The sequence below is a fragment of the Nomia melanderi genome, chromosome 1 (assembly GCF_051020985.1).
Source record: "Nomia melanderi isolate GNS246 chromosome 1, iyNomMela1, whole genome shotgun sequence".
NCBI lineage: Eukaryota > Metazoa > Arthropoda > Insecta > Hymenoptera > Halictidae > Nomia > Nomia melanderi.
Genome location: NC_134999.1, coordinates 14,473,082 through 14,498,899, shown reverse-complemented (window position 1 = coordinate 14,498,899; position 25,818 = coordinate 14,473,082). Strand labels below are relative to the sequence as shown.

The 25,818-nt window shown below is 32.9% G+C and overlaps 1 protein-coding gene across 6 annotated transcripts in view; it reads left to right on the top strand.

Moving 5' to 3' along the window:
• Positions 1–25,818, top strand: part of Amph (amphiphysin) — a 67,856-nt gene that overhangs the window by 36,738 nt on the left and 5,300 nt on the right. For 3 of the 6 annotated variants that reach the window (XM_031978248.2, XM_076369581.1, XM_031978247.2), the window contains exons 2-5: positions 16,918–17,053; positions 20,842–21,032; positions 22,630–22,902; positions 23,928–24,046. In XM_031978248.2, coding sequence (XP_031834108.1) covers positions 16,918–17,053; positions 20,842–21,032; positions 22,630–22,902; positions 23,928–24,046 — 719 coding nt within the window. Of the gene's footprint in view, positions 1–15,514; positions 15,591–15,953; positions 16,118–16,917; positions 17,054–20,164; positions 20,256–20,841; positions 21,033–22,629; positions 22,903–23,927; positions 24,047–25,818 lie in introns of those variants that run through there. The other 3 variants (XM_031978249.2, XM_031978250.2, XM_076369601.1) reach the window with 3 other exon arrangements.

Below are 25,818 nucleotides of genomic sequence, written 5' to 3'. Positions count from 1 at the left end.
TACGGACTTAACGAAAGTGAGGTCCCTCCACGTGTTGTGCGTCTGCCCACTCGACGCGAAGAGAGACGGACTGAGGAGACCGCCAGGATGGAATGTTGGCACAAGGATCGGACATCAACCTCAAGCAGACATCACGTTTTACACGAGCGGCCAATCGGTCGCCCATTTGTGGACTATAGTCCGTGATCGCGCGATTCACCAAATTTTATATCGCTGAACCCCTTGCCTCACGATTTACTTCGTCTCGAACGTTTCTGCTTGCGTTATTTCACGCTAGAACCGCTGTACCAATCAAAATCCATTGGTTCGTTTTGTAATTATTGATACCTTCCAAGCATTGAATGTTCGAAATGATTTTGCAATAGTTCTGCTTGAATACTGTAGTGAATGTCTGAGGAAATTGAAAATAATCTATTACAATTTTTATTAAATGCTTGATGGACACAACTGTTACGAGAGAAATTTGAAACATTGAAGCTTCATTTAACTTTGTTTATAAAAATAAGGAAATTGTTTTGGTTACGATACGGCAGATTTATAAAGTAATTCATAAAATTAGGACAAGGGGTTAACTCTTCGTGGACAAGTCCTGTAGTTTCTTCGATGATCGCTCTTGTTAGAGCTACTTTGTAGCAGTCTCGATAATTTACTATAAAAACAAGGAATTTTATGATTATTCTACGTCTATAATATCGATAATGTCTTGTATAACTGATATTAAGACTAAAGCGATTCGAAAAATGTGAATATTCCTCGGTTCGTATGAATTCAAGAAAAACATTATAGAGATTGAACTTGTAAGATACAATAGTATAATTTGGTTTCGTGGATTAAAAGAAAATTTTAAAAATGACTCTATAATTATAGCATCACCTTTCTCTACTTTCGTTTTGTATAATTAACCCCTTACCCTATGATTTCTTTTACAATCACGCTCGCTAGGATAACATTGACATTAAAAATTTACCGTAAAACAAAAAGATTTCAAATCATCCATATCCAACTACTTCAGAATATAACAACTAATAACAGAAAAGTAGTATTTAATTTGAATAGAAAATAATTGAGTGACATTTAATTTTTCCAAGTTCCGATTGAGAACTTCCACGCGAGTCTGACTCGATATTGTATGGCAAGGAGTTACCGATTTGCCCAATGAGCGAGTAAAGTGTTTCAAGTTCGTGCGGCGTGCTTTCTCAAAGATGGCGTCGGGCTGCCCACAGAGTCGAATAGTTTTCTAGGCGGTAACGCGGAACGATAAAGGGCGTGGAAAATATTTGGGAAACGCGAAGAATGGAGCGACCGTGCCGTCTCCTTTCCCGATGGAGTCGTTGCAGCAGAGCTCTCTCGGGCGCCTTTCGTTTCTCACTTCGGCCAGGCATCTCGGACTCGGCTGATCGGGCTAACGGAACCGTACCAAGACGTTTTGCCCATCTTTCTTTCGTCGAACCGGCCGTGGCCGATCGCCGGGGCCACAAGTATGCCGAAACAGCTGACCGACACCGGCGATCAGCCTCTTCATCCGACACGCATAACAAATATCTACAGTTGAGAGATGATTCGATATCTAGAGGATCGACACTGGGGCAAGAAATCTATAGTTTTGATTGGTTACTTGTAAGCTTACTGGTGAATAGTAGATTAGTGATGGAAAATATATATTAGGAATTAGGAAATTAAATTGGTAATTCAAATGGTTCTAACTTCATTAGCTATTAAGTGATCTAGTACTGTAGGGAGATGACTTGATGTTTAGCGGATAGCCACAAAATAGTGTCCTAATAGTATCCTAATTTAGAGTCCTATAGTTTTGATTGATTAATTGTAACCGTACTGACGAACAGTAGAATAGCGATCGAAACATTAGGAGTTAGGAAATTAAATCAATAATTCAAATAGAAACTGATTGATCAACCAAATTCCTCAATCTAGCCATCGAGTGATCTAGCAGTAGGGAGATGACTTGATGTTTAGTAGATAGACAGAGGCAAGAAGTCTGTAGTTTTGATTGGTTACTTTGACTGGTAACCGTATTAGGATTTAGGAAATTAAATTTTGTAGAACATTGGCTGAGACAAAATGGAAACTGATTGATCAACCTAGCCATCAAGTGATCTAGCAGTACTGTAGGGAGATGACTTGATATTTAGCGGATAGCCACAGGGACAGAAGTGTCCTAATTTACAGTTCTATAGTTTTCATTAGTTACTTGCAACCGTACTGACGAATAGTAGACTAGCAATAGAAAATATTAGGGATTGAAAAGTAAACTCAAAAGGTAATGGGATGCGACAAAATGGAAACTGATTGATCAACCGAACTCCTCAGCCTAGTCATCAAGTGATCTCCCTACAGTAAGTATATTTCCAGGTAGAGGGTGCTGCCCGACCGTTGAACCGGTGAAATCGTGAATTTACCCTTTGCACTCGAGAGGTGACTGAGTCAGTACTCGGTTTGATGCGGTAACACTATAATATTTGATATTTCATATTGGACCTTGTATAATGCATCGATATGTAAAATACTCGAATGAAATAGTTTTGTTCTTTAATTCACGTGTGATTTCTCTTCTAGTTAGTTTTAAGAAATATTGTTTCTGTCTCGTTAGAAAGTGTTAAATATTTCGAACGGATTACTTCCGAGTTTGTAGCGCGAGAAATTGATAGGAATTATGGTTTTCCGTTCCTTTGCTGAATAGAAGTCAATATACAAATTACTACAAATCTCATTATAATAATCTAGGATTATAAACATCAGAATTACCGAACAATTGTATGACTGATTTATTAATCATTTCTTATAAAAGGTGTTACAGTACACAATTGAATAAATACGAAAAATCGAAAAGTGAGACTCAGTGAAACAGAAAACCTAAAATGCAACATTTCGATCAGTTTGATAAATAGTTCTAGTTAGACACTTATGGAAAAGAAAATATCCTCTTCCTGAATACAATACTCTACAAAATTTCTAGCACAGAAAGATCAATCATTTAATCTAACAATGTATCGTGGCACATACAACAAAACCTCAATTCATCGTTGCGCAAAACAATTTTCATATTCATCCTACTGAACATCGAAAACTACGTTTCACGCGGAATTACCGAATTCACCAAAAGTCCACGAGTAAACGACCATCACAGCGCAACCAACTCACTTAGCAATAATTAATGTAATCACTGTAATCATTTGATCCATTCATGAATGTAAAACAGACTTGAAAATCGTCGAACGCCTCGAGAATCGTTTAAATCTTAAGGAACATATCAAAAGTCGGTTGTTTTGCAGTAAACCACCCTGTATAGCAGGCTCGCGTTATAAATAGTAAAGCCCGTGTCTCCTGCAATAAGTTGGAAAAAGAAAACACGGAAGATGATCCAATGTTTTTTTCTGTTTCCGTTCTGGCTCCGAATCAAGACGGCGACTTACGTAAACTTTTTTCCTGCCGTCCGGCCGATATTTTCCGTTCCCACTTTCCTGCCGCGATGGACCGCGGTGAAACCGTAACAATGTGGTCAGACGGTGGTAACTCTCGGCTCGAGCGAGCTTATGGTTTCCAAAATAGATGGTCTCGCTCGAATTTATTAATAGTCTAGCGGACGTCGCGAATCTTCCGTTGCAACGCTATTATTGAGCCAAGATGGCCCCATTTCGCCGTTTCGCAGTTTCCTATGTGTGTACGGGGAAAATCGTTCTCCTCGCGCAAAACGAAGATCGTTCGATCGCGCGAAAACATTTCTAGAATTTCTTCTTCTTCGTTGTTCACTCATCGCCGCATACTTTCAGTTTTAAAATCGTGCCCGAACGCGGTTCCTTTTTTTAATTGTTTGTTTTAACTTGCTCAAAAATCGTACAGAAAATCGACTTACATGTTGTCTGTTACGTCAATTACTAATATTTCTTTTTTTATTAATGAAAGTATGCAGGACAATGGGTTAATCCTTTGAGGACGGATGTTATCATACTGGTGACATCAAAGTTTCATGTGTAGAATACAACATTGCAAATGAATCATTGAATTATTTAAATAACCAAAGCTCGGTGCGTTTCCTTTTCCTCTAACGGTCACGAGGTCAATCTATTATTTAATTCCGTCCGGAAAAGGTGAAGTGTTCAATTTGTTAACTGTTTAGTCTGTTAACTAATTAATGAAGTGTATACTCGTCTAACGCAAGCCAAACGCAATTAATATATTCTAACAAAAAGCTAAAGCAAAACGAAGAAAACTTACGTGTTTATCGGAAAAATAGATAATTTATCGTTGAATGAATTACTGTCATTTTGATTTTAATATGATTTTGATATGCGTGTACTAGTCGAAGTTAACTGGTTAAGGTTTTGTTGAAAGTCCCGTTGATATCATCTTAAAATGGGAAACTAATAATACAAGATTCTTATTGTTACGAGAAATATCTGAAAAATTTTTGTAGTCGATCAATCATGTCTGAATGTCTACTCAATTCTGTTCGAAATCACCACCGCAAAGATTACACGATTTTATGCAAAGAGTTAAAACAGTTTTTTCGAACTGAAATTTGGAAGCTTGAAGAATTAAAATTTGAAGGAATGTCTCTAATGTGAATTTCACCGTTTTGAAATTTGGAAGCTTGAAGAATTAAAATTTGAAGGAATGTCTCTAATGTGAATTTCAACGTTTTGAAATTTGGAAGCTCGAAGAATTGAAAATTGAAGGAATGTCTCTAATGTGAATTTCAACGTTTTGAAATTTGGAAGCTTGAAGAATTAAAATTTGAAGGAATGTCTCTAATGTGAATTTCAACGTTTTGAAATTTGGAAGCTCGAAGAATTGAAAATTGAAGGAATGTCTCTAATGTGAATTTCAACGTTTTGAAATTTGCAAGCTTGAAGAATTAAAATTTGAAGGAATGTCTCTAATGTGAATTTCACCGTTTTGAAATTTGGAAGCTCGAAGAATTTATATTTGAAGGAATGTCTCTAATGTGAATTTCAACGTTTTGAAATTTGGAAGCTCGAAGAATTGAAAATTGAAGGAATGTCTCTAATGTGAATTTCAACGTTTTGAAATTTGGAAGCTCGAAGAATTGAAAATTGAAGGAATGTCTCTAATGTGAATTTCAACGTAATTTCGGCTGCTTGATCGCAGCGTGCCATCAGCTATGCGGCCACACCGCTTCGGTGCGTCGGTTCATTTATAAATAGTTTAACTGCCACCTATTTTCTTGAAATGATTTCGCGGCAGTCATCTGAATTCTTATCTGTCATCATATTTTTTAATTGGCCGTTTGTCATACTTTTAATTAGCACAAAGAATCGACGGAGAAAAAGAGATTTGCTTCAATGATGATTTCTTGTATTCCTCCGTGGAAGTTCAAATTTTGATGAACTTCTACCGGTGACATTTGCATATTTGAACCGAATAAATTCCTCTAGACGTTTTTTGTTCGTTTATTGCCAACAAAAATGTTCGAAGAGCTCGGTCGCCGTTAGGCAATCTTCACGGTGCCAACAATAATATTGGTATTTACATATCCGCGTAAAAAGCACGGTTAAAGTGTAATTTCACGCAATAAAGTTTCATCCAGTTTTATGTTCGACATGTCACTGCAAGGTTCGCATACGTTCAACATCTAATAATAGACGCACCTTTATGCGAAATGAAATTTTTTCGTAATTTGCTAAGACTATGTAAATGGCAGTTTCACATTCTGTGTCAATGGTTTTAATGTGTTAACACCGAAATGAAGAAGAATATTGATATTATTGATTTAACTGTTTATATTTTATTATCCTTCGAATCTCTGTTCTGCATGAATATCTGGACATCTATAGTTCCATGACTAAAATTAATTTTTCTAGTTTCTTAGTTCTAACTTAGAAGAACATAGTGCTCTTTCCGCTTACATAAAATCTGAATTTTGTAATGAGAAATTTGAAATGAGACGCCTGAAAAATTGTGAGCTTGTAGAATCATATGAACTGTTTATTTTGAATGTGGTTCAGGTTAACATTATATTATTTTGTACGGTAAAAAAATAAAGGCAGGAACTTATGGGCTAATATTTCATTTCATTTCAATATTACGACCTAATATTTCAATCAGGACATTTATTGTATAGTTTGTTCCACTGTTTTCAGAAAAATTGATATTCGTTTAGATTTCAGAAATTAGAGGTTTAAACGTAGACAATTAAGATTCATATTAGGATACCTGCATTAATCAAAATCGACACAAACATTTAGCAACTAATATTTATAAAATTGACTCCATAAATCTAGTGTTAATCCTTTGTGGACTGAAATGCTCTTGGCTTCTCACTTTGAGGTTCACATCGACATTATTTCATTCAATTACAACTTAATACGACGTTCTGATTGTTTATTCAAGAATGCTTGGGGATCACTGAAATGGCACCTTTAACCAGTAAACTGTGTTTGACGAGTATACACGTCATCTTAAAGCTTGAAACGATACTAATTCTTTCAACAATGAATTCTTTATTTTTTTCAGATAAACATGTAATTCCTCTTTGTTTTGCTTTGGTCTTTCATTAAAATATACTCCGGTTTTCAAACTAAATTCCACAGTTAACAGGTTAAATGGTATAATTGTGACGCTACAAATAAGTATAGAAGAAATTGTTAAGATAAGTAGACTTTGGAATAATAATAGGACTGCTAAGGGTTAACAAAATATTATTTCGTACGATAGAAAAATAAACGGCAGGAACTTATGGGACGACCTAACACTTATCAAATATTTCAGACGAACCCTTTCCTGAAAAGTCCATTTTTTGACCATTCAAGTACAAATAGCCACGTAACAGATAAGCGTTGGCTGGATACCTACGCGGCACCATCAAGCCGCACAATAAGGCGTAACATTACGAAAGGATGAACGCTGACGAAACAATAACCATCGACCGCCGAGAAATTTCTCAGTGTTAATGTTACACGTTTGATTTCAATCTTCCCCTCCGACGCTTACTTTCCACTGCCGCCGAAGAGGATCGCTTAAATCAGGATCTTAAAACACGCGATAAATCTCCGGCTTTTATTGTACGGGGTTCCGCAAGAATGTCGTCCAAGAAGTAGCCTGAATTTTTCTTCACGCTTTAGCGACTTCTAGGTATCACTAATCTAAATCGACTTGGCACACGATCTCGCGAGTTACTTGTTTGCCAGCCACGCATTTGTTCCTCGTAATTACGCGAGGTGTTCGGTAATTAATCGTACAAGGGAATTTCGTGAACATTTCACAGCTTTTTTCCGTGTTATTCAATTTTTATTTGTTACTTGTTGTTCGAGCTGAAGGATGCCCACCTGTTTTAATCCTTGGCAGGTAAACACATTCTTCGAATTCTTTTACTGTGCAATCGACTTCGCAGAAGTTTTAAGTATTTGAGAATTTAGGGATTTTTTTTAATATAATTGTTCATTTTATGGGAAATGTTTCGTTTAAATACTGTGTGATGTGCTTGTGAAAAAAGGGTCAACGGAAGAGAATTATTTTGTTGCATCACCGATCGAAGAAGACAAATATTGGAATTCTACTAACAACGTTTTAAAATTTATTTATTAATTTTATTATTTAATTTTTTACTATTTTTATATTTAATCATTAAATGTATTGAAATATATTTACTTATTTGTAAGTTTCTTAATATTTCCTGGATTCTTTAAAATTTATACAATTATATTTCGAATTAATTAACAATAACACTTTAATTGTAGAATCAATGATATGTGACTGACAAAATTCTCCAGATTCAGGAATTAATTTGTATGATATATTAATCTATGAGATGCGAGACAATTAAGGAAATAATTATCCCGATTAAACCGTACGCCTTTATGCATTTATGGCGCATGAAAATCCGTATAAATGTATAAAACACAAACTCGATTGCAATTTATTACAGCCACATTTCACCTACCAATCACCGAAGTTATTAATGAAGAGATCGAAATGTTTCCCTAATGTTCACGACCATAAATTCCCCTATAAAAATGCGAATTTGCATAGTTTCGCAATATAATTATGATAAATCTGATCCTTTCGGTTTCTATTCCATGAAATAAATTGCTTCGATTTTATGGGATCTTTATGGATGCTGGTTCACCAGTTAACGCGTTAAGGTTACGACCGAGCCACCAAACTATTACTTGAATCGTTCCGTTCAAAGTGTAATAACTTCGTCGATTCTTCGAATTTCTGCATCGAACTTATTTTATAACATTCTTGGAACACCTGTGTGTAAGAATATATTTTTAAAATATCGAGAAACAGTCGAATATCTTTTAACTTCGGAGAGATGAAGTGTTCACATTTGGAAGACTAAGTCGCAGAGAAATGATATAATTATTCTGAGAGCAAAAGACCAGCTCGTAGTTTCCTTTCTTCCTATTAATTAAGTAATTGATATTTAATTTAACTTCATTTATTGAAGACTTTGTATATTTCAAAGTATCTTCGTCCGCAAAGGGTTAACAATATTTCCATCAGAGATACCAAAAACTTTTTGACTTTCCATTTCCAATGACGATTATAAAATTGACTATAGAAAATATCAAAAATTCAATTGAGTAAGGATAATTAAACTGAGAAAGTAATTTTACATTCAAATTTCAAATGTGTCTTTCGACACCTTCGGTAGAGTGTTAATCATTCATGGAGTGAATAGATTTCTGATCTTATCTTTCAATGTAAAATCATTGAATATCTTATCAGATGTTTGCAATTGCCGGGGATAATTAACTTTAAGGTATTTTAGTGCATAGGAGGCCTTTGAGAAAGGTATGATTAAAGACACCTGCCTTCCAGGACCAGATTCGATCACTCTGATACGATCTTACGAACCCACGACCCATACAACTCTTTGTTCCGCGATTGGACGTCATCGGTAGACCTACTTGTCAGATCACGTGTTACACTTCGATACCTCGGCATAGAAAAATCTCACGCGGGATTATTATTCTTAATCTGATTGCTCGGTTGTATGTTTAATAGGTACGTTTACTTTCTTCGTGCTTTCCATTATTTCCTTGACTTTCATTTCCATTGTCTTTAGCTATAACTTCTGCTATCTGAATCGTCGTTAATTGCGGTGCCGTGGGTTGTAACTCGCGGGATTCTTCTTTAGTATTGAACTAATTTCAATACGAAATTCAATAAAAAAATTAGGAAAAGAATAAAAGTTGTTGTGTGGATTTTAATAGATTCTATTGGAGACTGTCATTTATTTTATTTACGCGTGTGATTGGATAATAAATGGTGAAACTGAATTGTATTATATTACAATCTTATGTTACATTCACCAATATTAAGAATTAATAACAATTAATATTATTAATAATTAACAATCTTTTCCCAGAAAAATCTTTTCCTTCTCGAGAATTCGGAAATAGTAGAACCACTATTATCCTAAACAACTGATGCATAAACAAAACTTGTAAAGAATATGAATATGCTTACAATTCGTCTCTTTTTCCAATAAATGGTTAACTTTAGTGTAACTTTGAAGTCACACATCAATAGAATGGGTTATTAGACATTAAATGATTAACCAACTTAAACTTTTATACACGCAGGCGTTGACGTTCAACGTCATTGTAACTTCAAAGTTACAAAATATATTCGTTGTAATAAAACTATTAAAACTGTTGAATACATTTTCAATTTGTGCGCATACATTGATACTTATTAATTTCATACTGCGCAAATTTTGTTATAATCACGAAACAAAATTCGGCCCATAGAGGGTTAATCGGTTAATACTAGAACCACCGAGCCCTTAAATTGACTTTTCAGAATTTCTTTACAAAAACTACAAATGTGAATTTATTAAGGTTTGAATTGGTTTAACCCTTTGCACTCGAAGTTTTTTTTCATTCGTAGTACCAGCAACTCGAAGCAATTTCAGTGGAAAAATCATATTCGCATATAAGTAAATGATATGCGCATTAAAAGAGAAGTCATTGTTGTATGTTATTCTTTTTTTAACCCTTTGCACTCGAAAGTTTTCCACTGGAAATATTCAACATTTCCCGACGAGATATAGACGACATTGTTTGAAACTGATTTAACGGTAATTCACAGATAAATTAAGCAACAAAGCTATTTTATTTAAATATTTCACACAGCAATACAAAGTTTCATTTAAAATACTAAATATTCAACTTCATAGTGTTGCTGTATCAAATCAAGTGGTGACTCTCAGTCACCTCTCGAGTGCAAAGGGTTAAATTTCGGCTTAGGTATTACTTAATCAGCTTCTTTAGTAGTTCCTCAAAAAGCTATTCGTATCGTTTCAGTCATCGCAAAAGAGAACGTCAAGAAATGGGTCATTTCGACCCATCTGGTAGTTCTAGTGTTAAGTGTTTAGTTCCTCACTTTGAGGTCCACGTCGACGTTAGTTCATTCAATTGCAGCTTAATATGACGCTCTATTTATTTATGCAAGAATATTTGGGAGTCATCGAAACGTTACCTTCAAATGGTACAATTGTGATACTACAAATAAATATAGAAAAAACTGTTAAAACAGGTAGAGGTTGCAATAAAATAGAATCTCCAGTCTGACTTGACATAGGACTACTAAGAGTTAACCCTTTACGGACGAATGTCGACATTTCGATCAGATGAAATTTTCATATTTCGAATACTAAGTTGCAAACGAATGATTTAATTACTTGAATAGCAAGTGATCAGTGTATAGTTCCCTTTTTCATTATCGTTTAAGCATTCGATGTATAATTCAGCTTCATACGTTGCATGCTTTGTGTACTTTAAAAAGTCCCCGTAAAGGGTTAATCGACAAGAAGCCGCGAAAGGTTTCTGCTTGGCCAGGCCCACTTGTTTATCACGTCCCATTGTCCCGCGGCCGGGCAGCTTCGTAAAAAGCTCTGTTGCACGAAGCTCTGCATGGGATCATAAAACCGAGGACTCTGATCCGCAAGACCGCGTTGGAAATCGCCCATACGTTGATTACGTAAGCTCCTTACCGACTCTATTTGCGGAATGGTCGTCCGTCTGAAGGTGAGAGGTGCGCCGACCTTCTCTAGGCAATGTCCCACTGTACCGTTCCTCCGCCGAAGAAGTTGATCTCTTTAACCCGGTAAGCAAAGAGGACGAGTTAACTCGTCGTTCGCACTTGACTCCGTCCCGTCCCCTGCATTCGTCCTATTTTTATCCGCAACGCGAAATATTCCGGTTACGCGTCTCCGTTGCTGTAATACAGCCGGCGGCCATATTGGAAAAACGAAGGAACGAGAGGAGAACGGAAAACGAATGCTAGGAGAGATCAGCTAACGCTAGAACTACCGAGCATTGAAACCGTCTTGTTCAAATTTCTTTACAAAAGTTGTATATGTGAATTTCTTAACACTTAGGTGAACGCTTAACCCTTTCCAGAGGCGCCCCTGGACCACCAAATGATTTCACACAGCAAAACTGTGAACTTCGATGTTTAATATGAAACTTCGTATAATGCATCAATGTACGAAATATTGAAAGAAAATAGCTCTCTTCGACACATGTGAGATTTCTTAATTCAATCTGAGAAAATGTCATCTGTATCTCATTAGAAAATATTGAATATTTCCGGTGAAAAACTTTTGGAGTGCAAAGGGTTAAAAAGAACTATAACTACACTCCGTTATCTTCGATTGGACTCATTCGATTAATTCGATTAGAAACTGTGTTTTATAGAAATAAGAACCGTATCTGACGAATTGCAAATGATCATACTGCGAGACTTACGATGTAACAAAAGAAAAGATAAACGGAATATTTTCTACTAAATTATTAACGATAAAGTACTTTCGTCGAGTACAATTCTAAAATAAACAGTAGGACAAGGGGTTAAGCGCCACGAAAATCTTGGTCGTTTTTTTGTAGAGTTATTCTTTCGTAACAAAGACACGTAGGGACAATTATTAATCATTTGGCGTTGCAATCCTTGCAGTGCACTATTATCAACTTCGTTACGTTATTAAACATCTTCATTCGACATCGGTTATCTTGCATGTTACGATTGTTTTCAAGTAACTCAGACGCGTCAGTCATCGGTGACTGACAAGGCGCTTAACGTGTTAACAGATCATTCTAACGAAACGAAGTATTTTGTTGAATATATTTGATTTAATTGCTATAACTGGGTAATTATTTAATCAATTATATCGAGAGAAATAAAGATTTTGAAATAGATAGTCGTTTTAACTTAGAGAGACGCAAACGAGATATTAAACGAAAATATGTTAGCAATTGTAAAATTGAATAACGGATGTTCTGAAGTTTGGCACGTTTTGTATGTTTCTAACACATTTGTCTTATTAGTTAATTTAATTAATTGATTGTTTGTTAAGTTATTAACACATGAAATGCTCGTTTCTTGTGCGTTTGAAATAAATGAGTTGTTTGAAGATTTACTTGTATAGAAGAAAAACGTTAAACAAATTTCTGTTATTAGTTAATTTAATTAATTGATTGTTTGTTAAGTTGTTAACACATGAAATTCTATAGAAGAATTTAATAGTTAAAAAGATATACAGTGTGATTTGAATATTTTGTCACTCTTTGATTTACAGATATAGTTACAAATGTTTGTTATATCTTCGTTATTAAAATTTCTTTGATATTTGAGGTTTGATTAAATTGAGAAAGCGGAAGTATAAACGATATTAAGAGTTAATGTTGAAATATTAACGTTGAAAGTACTCTGGTATGCTTCAGTAACCGATGCATGTTATCGGACAATTATATTTATGGTTCACAAATGGACCATCTCAGTAATTTCTGTATTTCTTGTGTTTTCACTTCTTATAACAGCTTCTCCGCTGACGTTCCAGAAAAAATTCACTAAGATAAATTACTTTAAGTGCAATCTTCGAGTAGAAAGTATTAAGTGACTTTCTCGTATTGTATCTTTCAAGAAATCCTTGTCACCCTTAAATCTTAGATTCAAGCAACTTTCGAATTTCCTTCGTGTGACGCCAACGAGCTTGCGTTACTCGAGGATTAACGTTCTAAGTTGGGTAACTCTAATATTGACTAAACGGTAAAAATGTTCAGTCGCGAGACAAACAAACCGCCAGACGGACTTAAGTTAAGTTTTCCACGACTGGACTGCGGACTTTCCTGTAAACACCAGTTTTCATGGGTTCTTTTAAAACTGATTGAAGCAAGCAAACAATCGAACCGAGTAGTAAATTTATTTGACAGAGTAAAAAATTCTGTATGGTAAAAACGAAGTAGATACGTCATTACCATTTTTTACCATGAGTATTAGATTATTCCGTCGTTTCTTGTGAATCTTTTCAATGGAAAACCACAGAACTTTTACGAAAATGGTATTACAGAAATTAAAGGATAATCAGTTAAAAATAGCATAAAATAATTGAAAATAACTGAAAGCTAATAGTGTAAAATTATTAAAAACAGCATATAAAAATTAATTATTTCCTATTTTATACAACAACAGTATATATGTCGATAATTTAAAAAAAGAAGCATTATAATTTTTTCCAGAAATTAGCATAACAGACGATGTTACTTATAGAATGTCGTAACCGTTTCGTTGCAAATGCAATAAATACAGATCTGCAGTCTGCTAGTGATAAATCTGTTGCTCTATATCTGATCGAGCTAGTTCATGCGGATGAACCGGAAAAACACGTCGTGCATTTCCTCCTATTTGCAGGATGGATCACCTTATATATTTCTGTATCCCCCGCCACTTGTCGCGCGATTTGAATGGAATGTGCACACACAGTACACGCGGTGAAAGTATAATTTGATAACTTTATCACACTGAAGGCTCTAAACACATTGAAAATCAACGGAACAACCTGCCAGCTTTCTTTCTCCACGATTGCATCGATCCTTTGTATCTAAGAAACATTTTATCATGATCATTATTCACATTGCGCCGATGCACTGTTCAAACTTCAACACTAAAACCGAGCAATTAAAACGACTTATTTCCAACTATTTCGAAAATTTTGAATAAAATTTGATATTCGATAAATAATATTAACTGAAAATGCCAGTTTATCGGTTCGTAGAATCAGGTGAAGCTCATTTATTTCTTTTCTTTCTAATTATTCATTTTTATTCTCGTTATTACTCGCTTAGAACTGGGAAAATGTGACGACTATTTAATGTTTGTTTTTGTAAAAATAGGAAAGCGTAATTCAGCTTCTGAATTGGAACGAAAGAAGCGCCATCGCGCCGCTTGGCACCTCAAACGGTTAACACACTGTTGACCGGTAATTTTACACAGAAGCTATCATAAAGTGAAACAATCTAAATATACTTTATTTATACATAATGAATTGAAATGAAACTTTAGACGTATCTTTTATATAACTTTTACTATCTTGCTTTTGCAATATTCTATATTGCTCTGCATCTAAAAAATTGAAATAGCTAATGCAAGTACAACGAGTTAACTCGTGACCGGTCAACAATATGTTAATTCTACAAATTAGGAAATCTCTCGAGACTTAATGAGTCTCCTAGTCTTGTATCTGCACAAATACAAAAATTTAATTGAAAATCTTTCGCCGAAATACCTTCATAATTTAAATACTTGCGTAACAATAATTCTGAAATGAATTAGTTTTAATTTGTTCGATAGTTTCAGTGTTAAAATCCGTTTTTATTCTGATACGAGGGAACTGCATTCCTCAGGATTTGTTAGATGCAAACGTCACTGTGGTAAATAGTAACTTTCAACTTTCTATCTCGTAAAATACAATTACTTCGGGGTTGTTAGATCTTTATGAATGTTTGATAGTCGATATACTAAAAGCAGAAGTTAAGACAAATTTCGGATTATTCGTTTATCGTCAATAAGAATCGTGTCGTTTACGTTTTATAGTGTTCTATAAGGTTTTCTATTGGCCAATTTAGAACTTGAAATTGCTGTGATTTGAAACAATTTTATCCACTTTTTGCCACGTTGAAAAGCGATGATACTTTCTGAAAAGGAATTTAATTGTCAATTTTAAACTTCCTTATACATTTGATGAACTTCATGAGTTAAACATTTTGCTCATATAACATTTTGCTTACTATAAGATTATATTATGGAAGTATTTTATAAAATTAAATAATAAAATAACTTGATATAATTTAAACTTCCTTATACATTTGAGAAGTTTCATGAGTTAAACGTTTTGCATCATTTACTATAAGATTATATTACGAAAGTATTTTATCATTCTTATAAGAATGCAAGAATTCAACTTTCGTTTAAAGTTCCAAGTAAAAAGTGTTTACTGCAGACTAGAAAGTGAAGTGTCTGAAGACAGAGAGTTGATGGTTACGCATAAGACATCGCAGAACCGTTTTACAATCCATTTTTTTCCACCAGTGATGCGAAACGTACATTAACTGTTTAGAGTTGGCACATCTCGTGACGTAACCGTAATTATATCCTCAGGTATAACGAAGCTGTCGGAGACCGCTGAATGTGTTTGCTCGTGCACGAGTCAAGAGAAAATGGCGGCTTCTTATCAATCGAGTATAAACATTGGTCGGAAGATACTGCTTCACAATACCGTTGTAGCTTCCATTGTGAATATTCATGTGCTCATTTATTTTTTTGTAATTACACTTGACTTTATTTCTATTCTTACCAAAATAGAAAATTTGATATTTGATAAATATCAATTAAACGAAATATTTAGTTTCGAAATAAATAGTTTCCATTGTGAATATTCACGTGCTCATTTGTTTGTTTTTAATTACGCTTGAATTTATTTCTATCCTTAGCAAAATAGAAAATTTGATATTTGATAAATATCATATGATAAATAATATTTATCAAATAATTTATTTATTTAATTAATTACAGTTTGATAATACAAATCAATTAAACGAAATGAACATTCTTTTTTGCTTGAGGTGATGGTAAATTTTGTTGTTTATGTTGTATGGATATCATAATGAACTTTTTCTTATCTATAGCATAGAAAACGAAGTTACGTTGAATATATTTTTCCATAAATTAATAATAAAAATTGTGAATTTGCGTAAATACCCGGATTTCAGTAATAATAGTTCAGGCAAATAAAGTGTGACATAATGTACCTAGCGTAAAGATATCTGATTCTGTGAGGCAACAATGTAGGGTACGTATTAATTATGGAACGAAAAGTGCACAGTGTAATGACTATAAATAACGGTAAATTACGGTGTCTGGATTCCGAGTAATCGATTAATTGTATATTGAAAGTTAAATACACGCAAGTGTTCAGCTTTTTTATCGGTGGCATTAGACAAGTAGACATTAGCTTAGTGCCGATTCATGTAATCAAGTGAAAATTTCGTTTCAGTTTATTGCATTAGGATGTCAACGATTTCCATTGTAAAAAGAAAATTAACACTTCTAATTATGTAGGTAGAATTTAGAGAACATGTTTCAACGAATATTTTGCTACAAATAAACAGTGTAGTGCGTATTTTCATTTTAAACGAAACTCGATAATTGAGAGGATACGTTTACTTATCGTTCATTAGTTGATTACACTGTTAACGTTGATTAAACGTCAATTAAAAGACTATGTTTAACAAGGAACATTTACAAATCAGATGTAATGAACTGTAACAAGGCCGTCGTTGATTTTTTGAAATCTGTATGCACGTCGAAATTCAAAATCACCAACTAAATTTCTACACTTTGAAAAATTAATTTGTAGTATAATAGCCCAATGAATGGTAAAATAAGTTAATAAGGCAACATTGATTCTTTTCCTAATTAATTGAAGCGATTTGGTGTAAAATAAAATCAACTAAATTATCTACACTTTAAAAAATTAATTTTACACATAACATATTCCTCTGTGAGTAGAAAATAGGTTAATGAAGCAACATTGATTATTTTCGTGATTAAGGAAAGCCACCTGATGTAAAATTCATTTTCTCGTTACAGTTTCTCCAAAATCTGGGCAAAGTAGATAGAACAGCGGACGATATATTTGACGAGCACCTGCAGAACTTTATAAGGCAACAGAATGCTGCCAACAGACTCCAGAAAGAGTTCAATAATTACATCAGGTGTGTTAGAGGTGAGTGGATCCGAGAGAAACTGAATTATAGGTTGATCGTGTTATCCAGTAAATGTCCAACGGAAATCGTGTTTCGAGAAATTCGAACATTTCCTTATTCATACTTATTTCCTGTAGAATAACAATGCTAAACGACGTAAACGAAGTTGTTCGTGGAAATTTTTCATCGTTTTAATGGAAAATATAAGATTTTTCAAATTCATTTAAACTCTTTAAAAGATAAAATACAGTAAAATGAAGATTTCAATGAAATACAATAAAACCTAACATGCAAAATGATTCTGAACACTGGAACTACCGAGAATTCAATACGATTAATATGTGATCCCTATGAAAATCGTAACAATAAATTATTTTCAGTTTCTTCAGACATTCATTGCGGTATTCAAATGGAACTATTTATTTTCAAGATCATTTCAAATATTCAATGCCTTTAAGACATCAATAATTTCGAAATAGACGAATCGAAACCAGTCATTTTGACTGGTACGGTAATTCTAGTGTTAACACGTTAAGCGCCACGAAAATCTTAAGCGCTTTCCTGTAGAGTTTTTTCTTTTGCAACAAAGAAACGCAGGAACAATTATTAATTATTTGCCGCTACAATGTTTGCATTACACTATTATCAACTTAGTTACGTTATTAAACATCTTCATTCGACATCAGTTATCTTGCATGTTACGATTGTTTTCAAGTAACTCAGAAGCGTCAGTCCCAAATGACTTAACGTGTTAACGGAAAATATCGTTCAAAAATTCATTTAAACTCCTTAAAAGATAAAATGCAGTAAAATGAAGGTTTGAAATACAATGAAACTTAGCATGCGAAATGATTCTTAACAAATTGAATGCCGCATGATTTCATAGAGCAAAATACACGAAATGGAAAAATATAATATTAAATCATTTGACTGAATTGGATTATTATCTTTGCACATTCATAAAACTGAATGTCACTGCAATGGGTAGCATCATTTATAATACAGAAATTTTTGGGAGTAATCATCGTTTAATTGAGTGAATTATAGTACTTCGATTTGATATTATTTTTGATATGGCATTCAACGTGTTAATCGTCTTTCTTGTGTTTAAAATTTTGAATTTACGTAAACACTCGCGGTTCGTTATTTTGAATGCGGCAAGTTTGTTTGTTCCGTTGGTTAGTGTTTTGTTCTTGTGTCAATGTTTTGTGCAATCAACAATGCACAACTGGTCTATAATATTACGCTGTGTCTCGTTCTTCGTTGTTCACCAGCGAGTTTACTATCCCTATTGATTACATTCAGCCTGCTCGATTGCCGCGAGTAATTTCACTCATATCCTTTTTTCGTATCATGATATCTGCCTTATGCAATAACCATATACAGGGTGGGACACAAAATTCCCTGGCGATGAAAACTTTCCGAATGTATTCGTAATATTACGAAATATCTGTAAGCACAATCGAAATTCTTTGAATAACCAACATTTTCAACTGCGTTTTTTCTTTGGTCTTTTTTAAGAAAATTGTTTTAAAAATCTCGACAGAGTTTAACCTTCGCATTTGGAAGCTTTCCGTTAGAAACATCCGACAGTTTCTGGTAAGACAAAGACGACATTGTTTGAAACTAATTTAACTCTAATTTATCAACAACTGCAACTAGTTTTTATAGTATCCATAGCGAAAATGATAAATGCTATAACATTTGTTAGATCTTTTATTTTCCTTAGTGCAAAATTTGGATGTGTGAAAAATCTTATAATTGTAGGGTAGTTTCTGTAAGATTCATTAAAATATCTAATATTATTCCTGGTGCAATATTGGAGCCTACAGAGTTCAAAGGGTTAACTCTCTGTGGACGAAGATTTTTTGAAACGTACAAAACCTTCAGCAGATCAAGCTAAGTTATATATCAATTCGTTAATTAATAGAGACAAAAGGAAACTACACGCTGATCTCTTGCTGTTTGAGTAATTAAATCATTCGTTCGCAGCTTAGTCTTCCAAACACAGACGTTTCATACGTAAATTAAGTAACAAAGCTATTTTATGGAAATATTTCACATAACGATGCATTATACAAAACTTAATATTATATACAACACTTTGTAATTTTGTTATATCGCAAAGGGTTAATAGTTTGTTAAATGAATATATATATGTTCTTTAGTGTAGAAGCTGTATTACTTGATTGTGGAACTTGAAATATTTCAATTCTATTATTTATTTAACTTCGAACGCTACCTTTCAAGAAGTAGCAAGTTGTTCTTCGAATGTATACATATCGATTTATTGTCGTTAATCGTACCATGTCTAGCTTGTTATGTAAGTTTAACATTGACTATCAAGATATGTTTTTACTCCTGCTTCGGTGTACTTTAGCGGCAACACGTGTGATTGATCGGTGATCTTGACTTCGGTTAGTCCTGTGTTATAAATCATTGAATGCTTTTTGAGTACTGTAAATATTAAGATTCGCCATACAAATTTTAAATACATTATTCTTGTTTAATATTTCTTCATCGGCAACTGGTCGTTATAAACTGTACAACATAAATATATTTTCAGTTTTTCAGACAATTAATAAATTAAATAATCATTATCAAATAATCAAATGAATTACACATTAAAGAAATATTGTACACTTTACTAGTTATCAACAAAATTTAGCAAATAATTGAAAAGACTATTTTAATAGACAATCGCAGTATTCACAACTTTATTCAAAGGCAGAATCATGGTTTAGAAAATTCTAGAAACATATACACATCTATAAATATCTTTCCTTTAGAAAGCTCTTTCTTTTAGACAATGGTCAATAAAAAGTTACTCAATAGAGTAGTCATTGGACTCACCTGCGTGAATAATTAATTAGAAATACCTATTGAATTTTATGAGAGAAGCTTTTATGGGATTACAAACTTAGAAACTGGCATAGAACTTAGAAGCTTATATGAAATGAATCACGCCGGAGAATGGTAAATGTAAATGGCAGCATTACAATTTAAAATCACCGCAGGAATAACAAGATAGAAAAAGCGTGTGTCGCACAGGTGCTCTTTGCACCAAGAACATTATTGTTTATTGAACGCTCGTAATATATGCACGTACATGCAATATACGATTGTACCAGTAAGATTGTATCTCAGTTAAACTGAACGTAACACTAGAACTATCGGATGGGTCAAAATGACCCATTCCTATCCTACATTAGGATAGCGAAAGTAATTTTCTCCGCGTGTTTTGTAAAAATGACAATTTTATAACTTATATTGCAGCCTACATACGAACAAATGAATTTATTTAACAATATTTCACAAAAGTATTTTTATGGGTTAACGCTAAAATTACCAGATGGGTCAGAATGACCCATTCATAAATTCTTCTTTTACAATTATAAGAAATTTCTAAAGAACTTGTTTTAGTAATGCGCAAACTAAGTTTTAAGTGATCGAAGTCTCGATAGATGCGCTCTTGGGGTTTCTATAGAAAAATTTTGAAAAGTGAACTTGACTGCTTTGTAGTTCTAGTGTTAATTTAAAGATACTACTGATCTCAAAAGCAAACTGAAGGATAAACATTAAATAACAATGAAATATTAACAAATTAAATGCAGACAATTGAATGGATTAATTAATACAATACAGTTTTCACGTTAGCTAAGTATCAACTTTAAATCATTGAATCATCTGAGATTTTAATTCAAATATGTATGTTTGATTCCATTATACACAGCAGTAACTGTATTAATCATATGAATTAATCATTTAATTCTGGTAATTACTTATAACACGACATTCTTTGTTACAGCGGTACAAGCAGCTTCAAAGACCCTGATGGATTCGCTAAACGAGATCTACGAAAGTCAGTGGACTGGCCATGATCTGTTGTACGTGCAAGCTCAGAATCTGGACATGCTGTGGCAAGACTTTACTCATAAGCTTGCGGATCAAGTTCTCGTGCCTCTCAACACATATCAAAGTCAATTCCCCGAAATGAGGGTACAACACGCATTACATTCGTATAAGAATTATTGTTTAATTACTTGCCCTATCATTTCTTTCTGAACTGTGAACGATCTGGCTACTTTGTTCTTAATAATTTACTGAAAATAAGAGAAAATTCTAGTCTTGTTCTATGGCAGTGTGTGCTCTAAGGTATAATCGTTGATAACAGAGAAATGGAATGTAATTTGCATTCAAACAAGTTGAATAATATTTATGTTTGTTAAATTCTATTTGAAACCTTCATCTTAATTACTTGGATATTTCTCATAAAGAAATGTTGAGTACATGATAATTTATTTCAAGTTTTTCTTCGTCGTTCGATGAATTCGAACGTTTCGAATAAATAAGAATAATCATTTTCATATCGTTATTGAAAACTTCAGGCTTGGAATAAAATTAAATGTACAGTCGATGTTGTCCATGTTTTAACGTATTGTAAATCTAAGAGTATGTGATAAGCAGAGTTCATTTACCAGTAGTAGTAATAATTATTATTATGTCGAACAATAAATTGAACAATAATAAATATTATAGGATCTCGTTAAAATAGTGTTTTATCGTTTTATATTAAAATATTGCGTTATGTATGCGATCAACGCATTCGATGATTATTATCATTAGAAAGTAACGTATTACTGAATCCAGTAACATGCAATTAGAAGAATGATATTTTACATGTGAACTTTCCAAACTTTTAATTCACCACTGTTTTTAAAATTTCGGCAACTGGTTATTTCGCAATAAATGATAAAAGTGAAAAATAGCAAATATCGCGCAACCGTCACGTCGAAAGTCAGTATCGACACTCTTGTGCTACTGAGTTTGAACTGCTGAGTATGAATGTTATTGGACCGTCAAGAATATCTATTGACCTAACATCTAGAGATTTCGATGAAAGTTTTGAAAGAATTTTTACAGAGATATTTGATACATATTTTTTTAATTACATTGGTCATTAGGCATATTGAAGGGATGGGAATAACCTTGAAAGTTAGGGGTGAGTAACACATTTGGTCGAATATCTTAAAAATTAGTAGACCTATAAGCAAGGACCAATTCTTGAGGAGTATAGTACTGTGACTACTTCAAGTAGAATGTTCAATAAAATAATAAAATATAACTTCAATAAATAAATGATCAATATCTGATCAGATAAATTAACAAAAAAGGTATTCTTTAATGTATCATTTAATCAAATGAAGTTTTCTAGAATTTGTCCACACTAAATCACTTATTAAAAAAATGCTCAATTTTCCTATTTACATATAAGATTGCTCTAGTTTCAGTAGCTTCCAAGATATTCGACAAAATACATTTATCACCTCAACTTTGAAAACTGTTATCATTCCATTGACATGACTGCAAGTAAATTAAAAAATTAGAATGTACGTAATACATTTAAAAAAAAACAAATTTCTATTCAATTTTCTACAAAATAAACGGTTACCACTTTGATACATTTCCTTGTAAGTGTAACATCCTTTATAATTTGAATTCAGTTTTGAAACAGTCCCACATTTCATCTAATAACATAGTATTATAATTCATAATTAAATGATGAAGCCATTAATTATAGTGTCAATACTTTCAGAAAAAGATCGACAAGCGTGGACGGAAGCTCGTAGACTACGACAGCCAGAGACATAATTTTCAATCGTTGCAATGTAATCCAAGGAAGCGAGACGAACTTAAAGTTACACGAGGAAAGGAATTACTGGAGGAAGCTAAGCGTACATACGAGCAACTGAACTCAGAACTTCATGACGAGCTGCCCGCCTTATACGACTCTCGCGTTCTTTTCCTCGTTACCAATTTGCAGACCTTATTCGCTGCCGAGCAAGTCTTTCATACTGAGAGTGCCAAGGTACACGCCAAGGTCTCTTTTAATTTAATTAATTTCAAGAAAATTGACAGCTGTAATATTTGTTCCACTTATTATGTTAACGTAATTTATGTTAATAAGATATTAAAGTAATGCATTGAAGTACTGTAATATAAAATATTAAAGTGCTGTATTAAAGTACTATAATATCAAATATTAAAGTACTATATTAAAGTGCTGCAATATAAGATATTAAAGTGCTATATTAAAGTACTGTAATATCAAATATTAAAGAAGCTTAATCGACAATGGAATGGCCTGACGAATCAAAATAAAATATTCCAGTTCTTTCATTTTGCAATTACCAAAACTATACCAGCATGTATTGCAAATTGTAATCCTTTTTAGTATGTAATTAGAAATTCAGGTTGTACTAAGCAATACTAAATATCAAGAATGTGATAAGATCAACTTAATTCACAACAAAGAATTTTTATTTCTGGTTGTATACTAAGCTAGAATCGTTGTTAAAAATATATATTATATTTGTATATTATGTATGTAATATTTTTTATATCTTAAGAGTATTTAATGCATAAAATTGTTATATTTATCGAAGAAAAACGATTCGTGCAATGACTCCACGTGGTTCGTTCATTTGCGACGAATACAGTTGAATCGAAATGACCCTGCATCCGCTGGGCGAGGGTTAATATGCTCGACAGGGACTAGTAACCAGATCTCGTTGTGCCAAACCATTCACTGTGATTACTCTGATTCAATACCCTCGTTCTCAAATTTTCAAAGTATCACATACCAACAATTATAATAGACAAATATTCTTATTAATATTTTAACATACCAATGTATGTAGTAATTGTATATAAGTTAATAAGAAAAATATATACTTTTTTAATAAGAAGTCATATTAAAATATGCACAAAACCACTCGACGTATTTCCTTATACAAAAATAATTTTATTAATACCTGGATCATAATGTTTTTTCCCTACATCTATAAGGCACTAGAATATTCCTTTCTTTAAATAAATATTTTTATATTTCAGGTATATTCTGAATTGGAGGCAATCGTCGATAAATTGGCCAACGAAAGTCAGAGGGGATCATACACATTGAAGAAAAATACAGAGCCACAGTCACCAAAATCACCTAATGCTAATTCTTCGTAAGTAATTAATTCACGTAAGGGTTTTCGATAGTGGCGATAATTTAGAAATACTGTGAATATTGCTCATGAAAAGAATGCCACGAATTCTTGGAAATGTTAATACTCGAATAGAAACATTATTGACCTATCAACTTCAGATTAGAGCAAAACATAATAATAAAGTCACATGACTTTTTTAGGAACGTAACACGAGGCTATAGAGTACACTGGGATAAAGGGGGCCCTAAAAAATTTGTAATCATGATTGTTTTTTATTTAAGAAAGGATAAACAACGGGTATGTAGCACGTTCGCTTATAAAAATGGAAATTACTAAAGGAGTTTTCTGGTCTAGAGTGTAAAAATATACCAATGTTTTCAATGTCTATATTATGAGGAATATGCTATCAGCACGATTTTATATAATTTTAAAAATTGTAAAAGCTATGGAAGTTTAGAGGATTTAGATGCACTTACATAACATTTTGATCTAATAATTATTATAATGTAGCTCTATTTATGAGTATATCTATTAACAGTTAATTGTATTTCATTATTTGTGATCTGAAATTTATGTATTTGCATTTTGAAAATTGTTACTCAAGTATATATACAAAGCTGTTAGATATAAAATATTTTTACATTTTACAAAAAAGTCACGTAACGGCTGAGAAGTGTTTATGTACGCAAGAAAGGTTACAAAACAAAGTTTCAAGGATAATCTGTATACGATAGAAGCCGGTACTATAGCTACAGAGAAGGAAAACCACCGCTAAATAATAAAATGCTAAAAATCTTTAAACCAATTCATGAACCTGATGAATTGTTGAAACTATGGCTTGGCACATTCATACAAAATAATAATGAATTCTTAAACTCATTGATATGGATCCTTTCATGAAAACATTCACATTATGGAAGAGAACCAGTTAATATTGCAAAACATTCAATAGTGATATTCAATGCGGGATTTATTTTAATAATGAGAACAATACAAATGATGGAAATAAAGAATGTTACTAATAAAACTGCAAAAATGTAAAAAAAAAGATTTGTGCTCTTAATGTGAAAAGTTAGGATAAATAACATCAAAATCTGAATATTTGTTTTAAAATTGTTTAAAAAATTGTAAACAGATTTTCTCCAAAACAGAGTTTTTCAATTTACTCCTATACTTTCCTCAGAAACTACTGCCATGATTGGGTCATTCTTCTGAATACATATTTTATGCATTTATTACATATTTATTTTGTTGAATTATCACTACATTTTTAACGACAAGAAACTCCATAGCTATTACAATTATTTGTGTGATATTGAAAACACATAAAAACGTAGAGTTTATTAAATTCTATTAAAAGAATCCCAAATATTATTCGAAAAATTGCGTTTAGACCAGAAGATCGCTTCAAGGATTTTTATTCAGGCTTTTTACATTTCATTGAATTGTTTATATAAGACTTTTTAATCAAAATAGACCAATAAGAGAAGCATCATGTGATTAAGTGTGCCACCTTTGTTATTGTGTTTTGCTTTAATTTTCAGTTGAACTTTCTCATAGATCATTCCACACTAAATTGATAGTATTGTACATGGTTAATGTGAGAGCTTCTGTTTAGATTGAAATGTGTTCTAGTCCATGTGAAAATGAAACGTATTTTACAGTTTGCTAATCACAAAATCTTTTAGAGCAGATTCTAGAAGGTAAATGTGATGTACTTCTTACACAAAGTGTTCTGCTGTCTCTTGTGGCACTACTTATTACAAATTCTTTCAAAATGAGTGATCAAC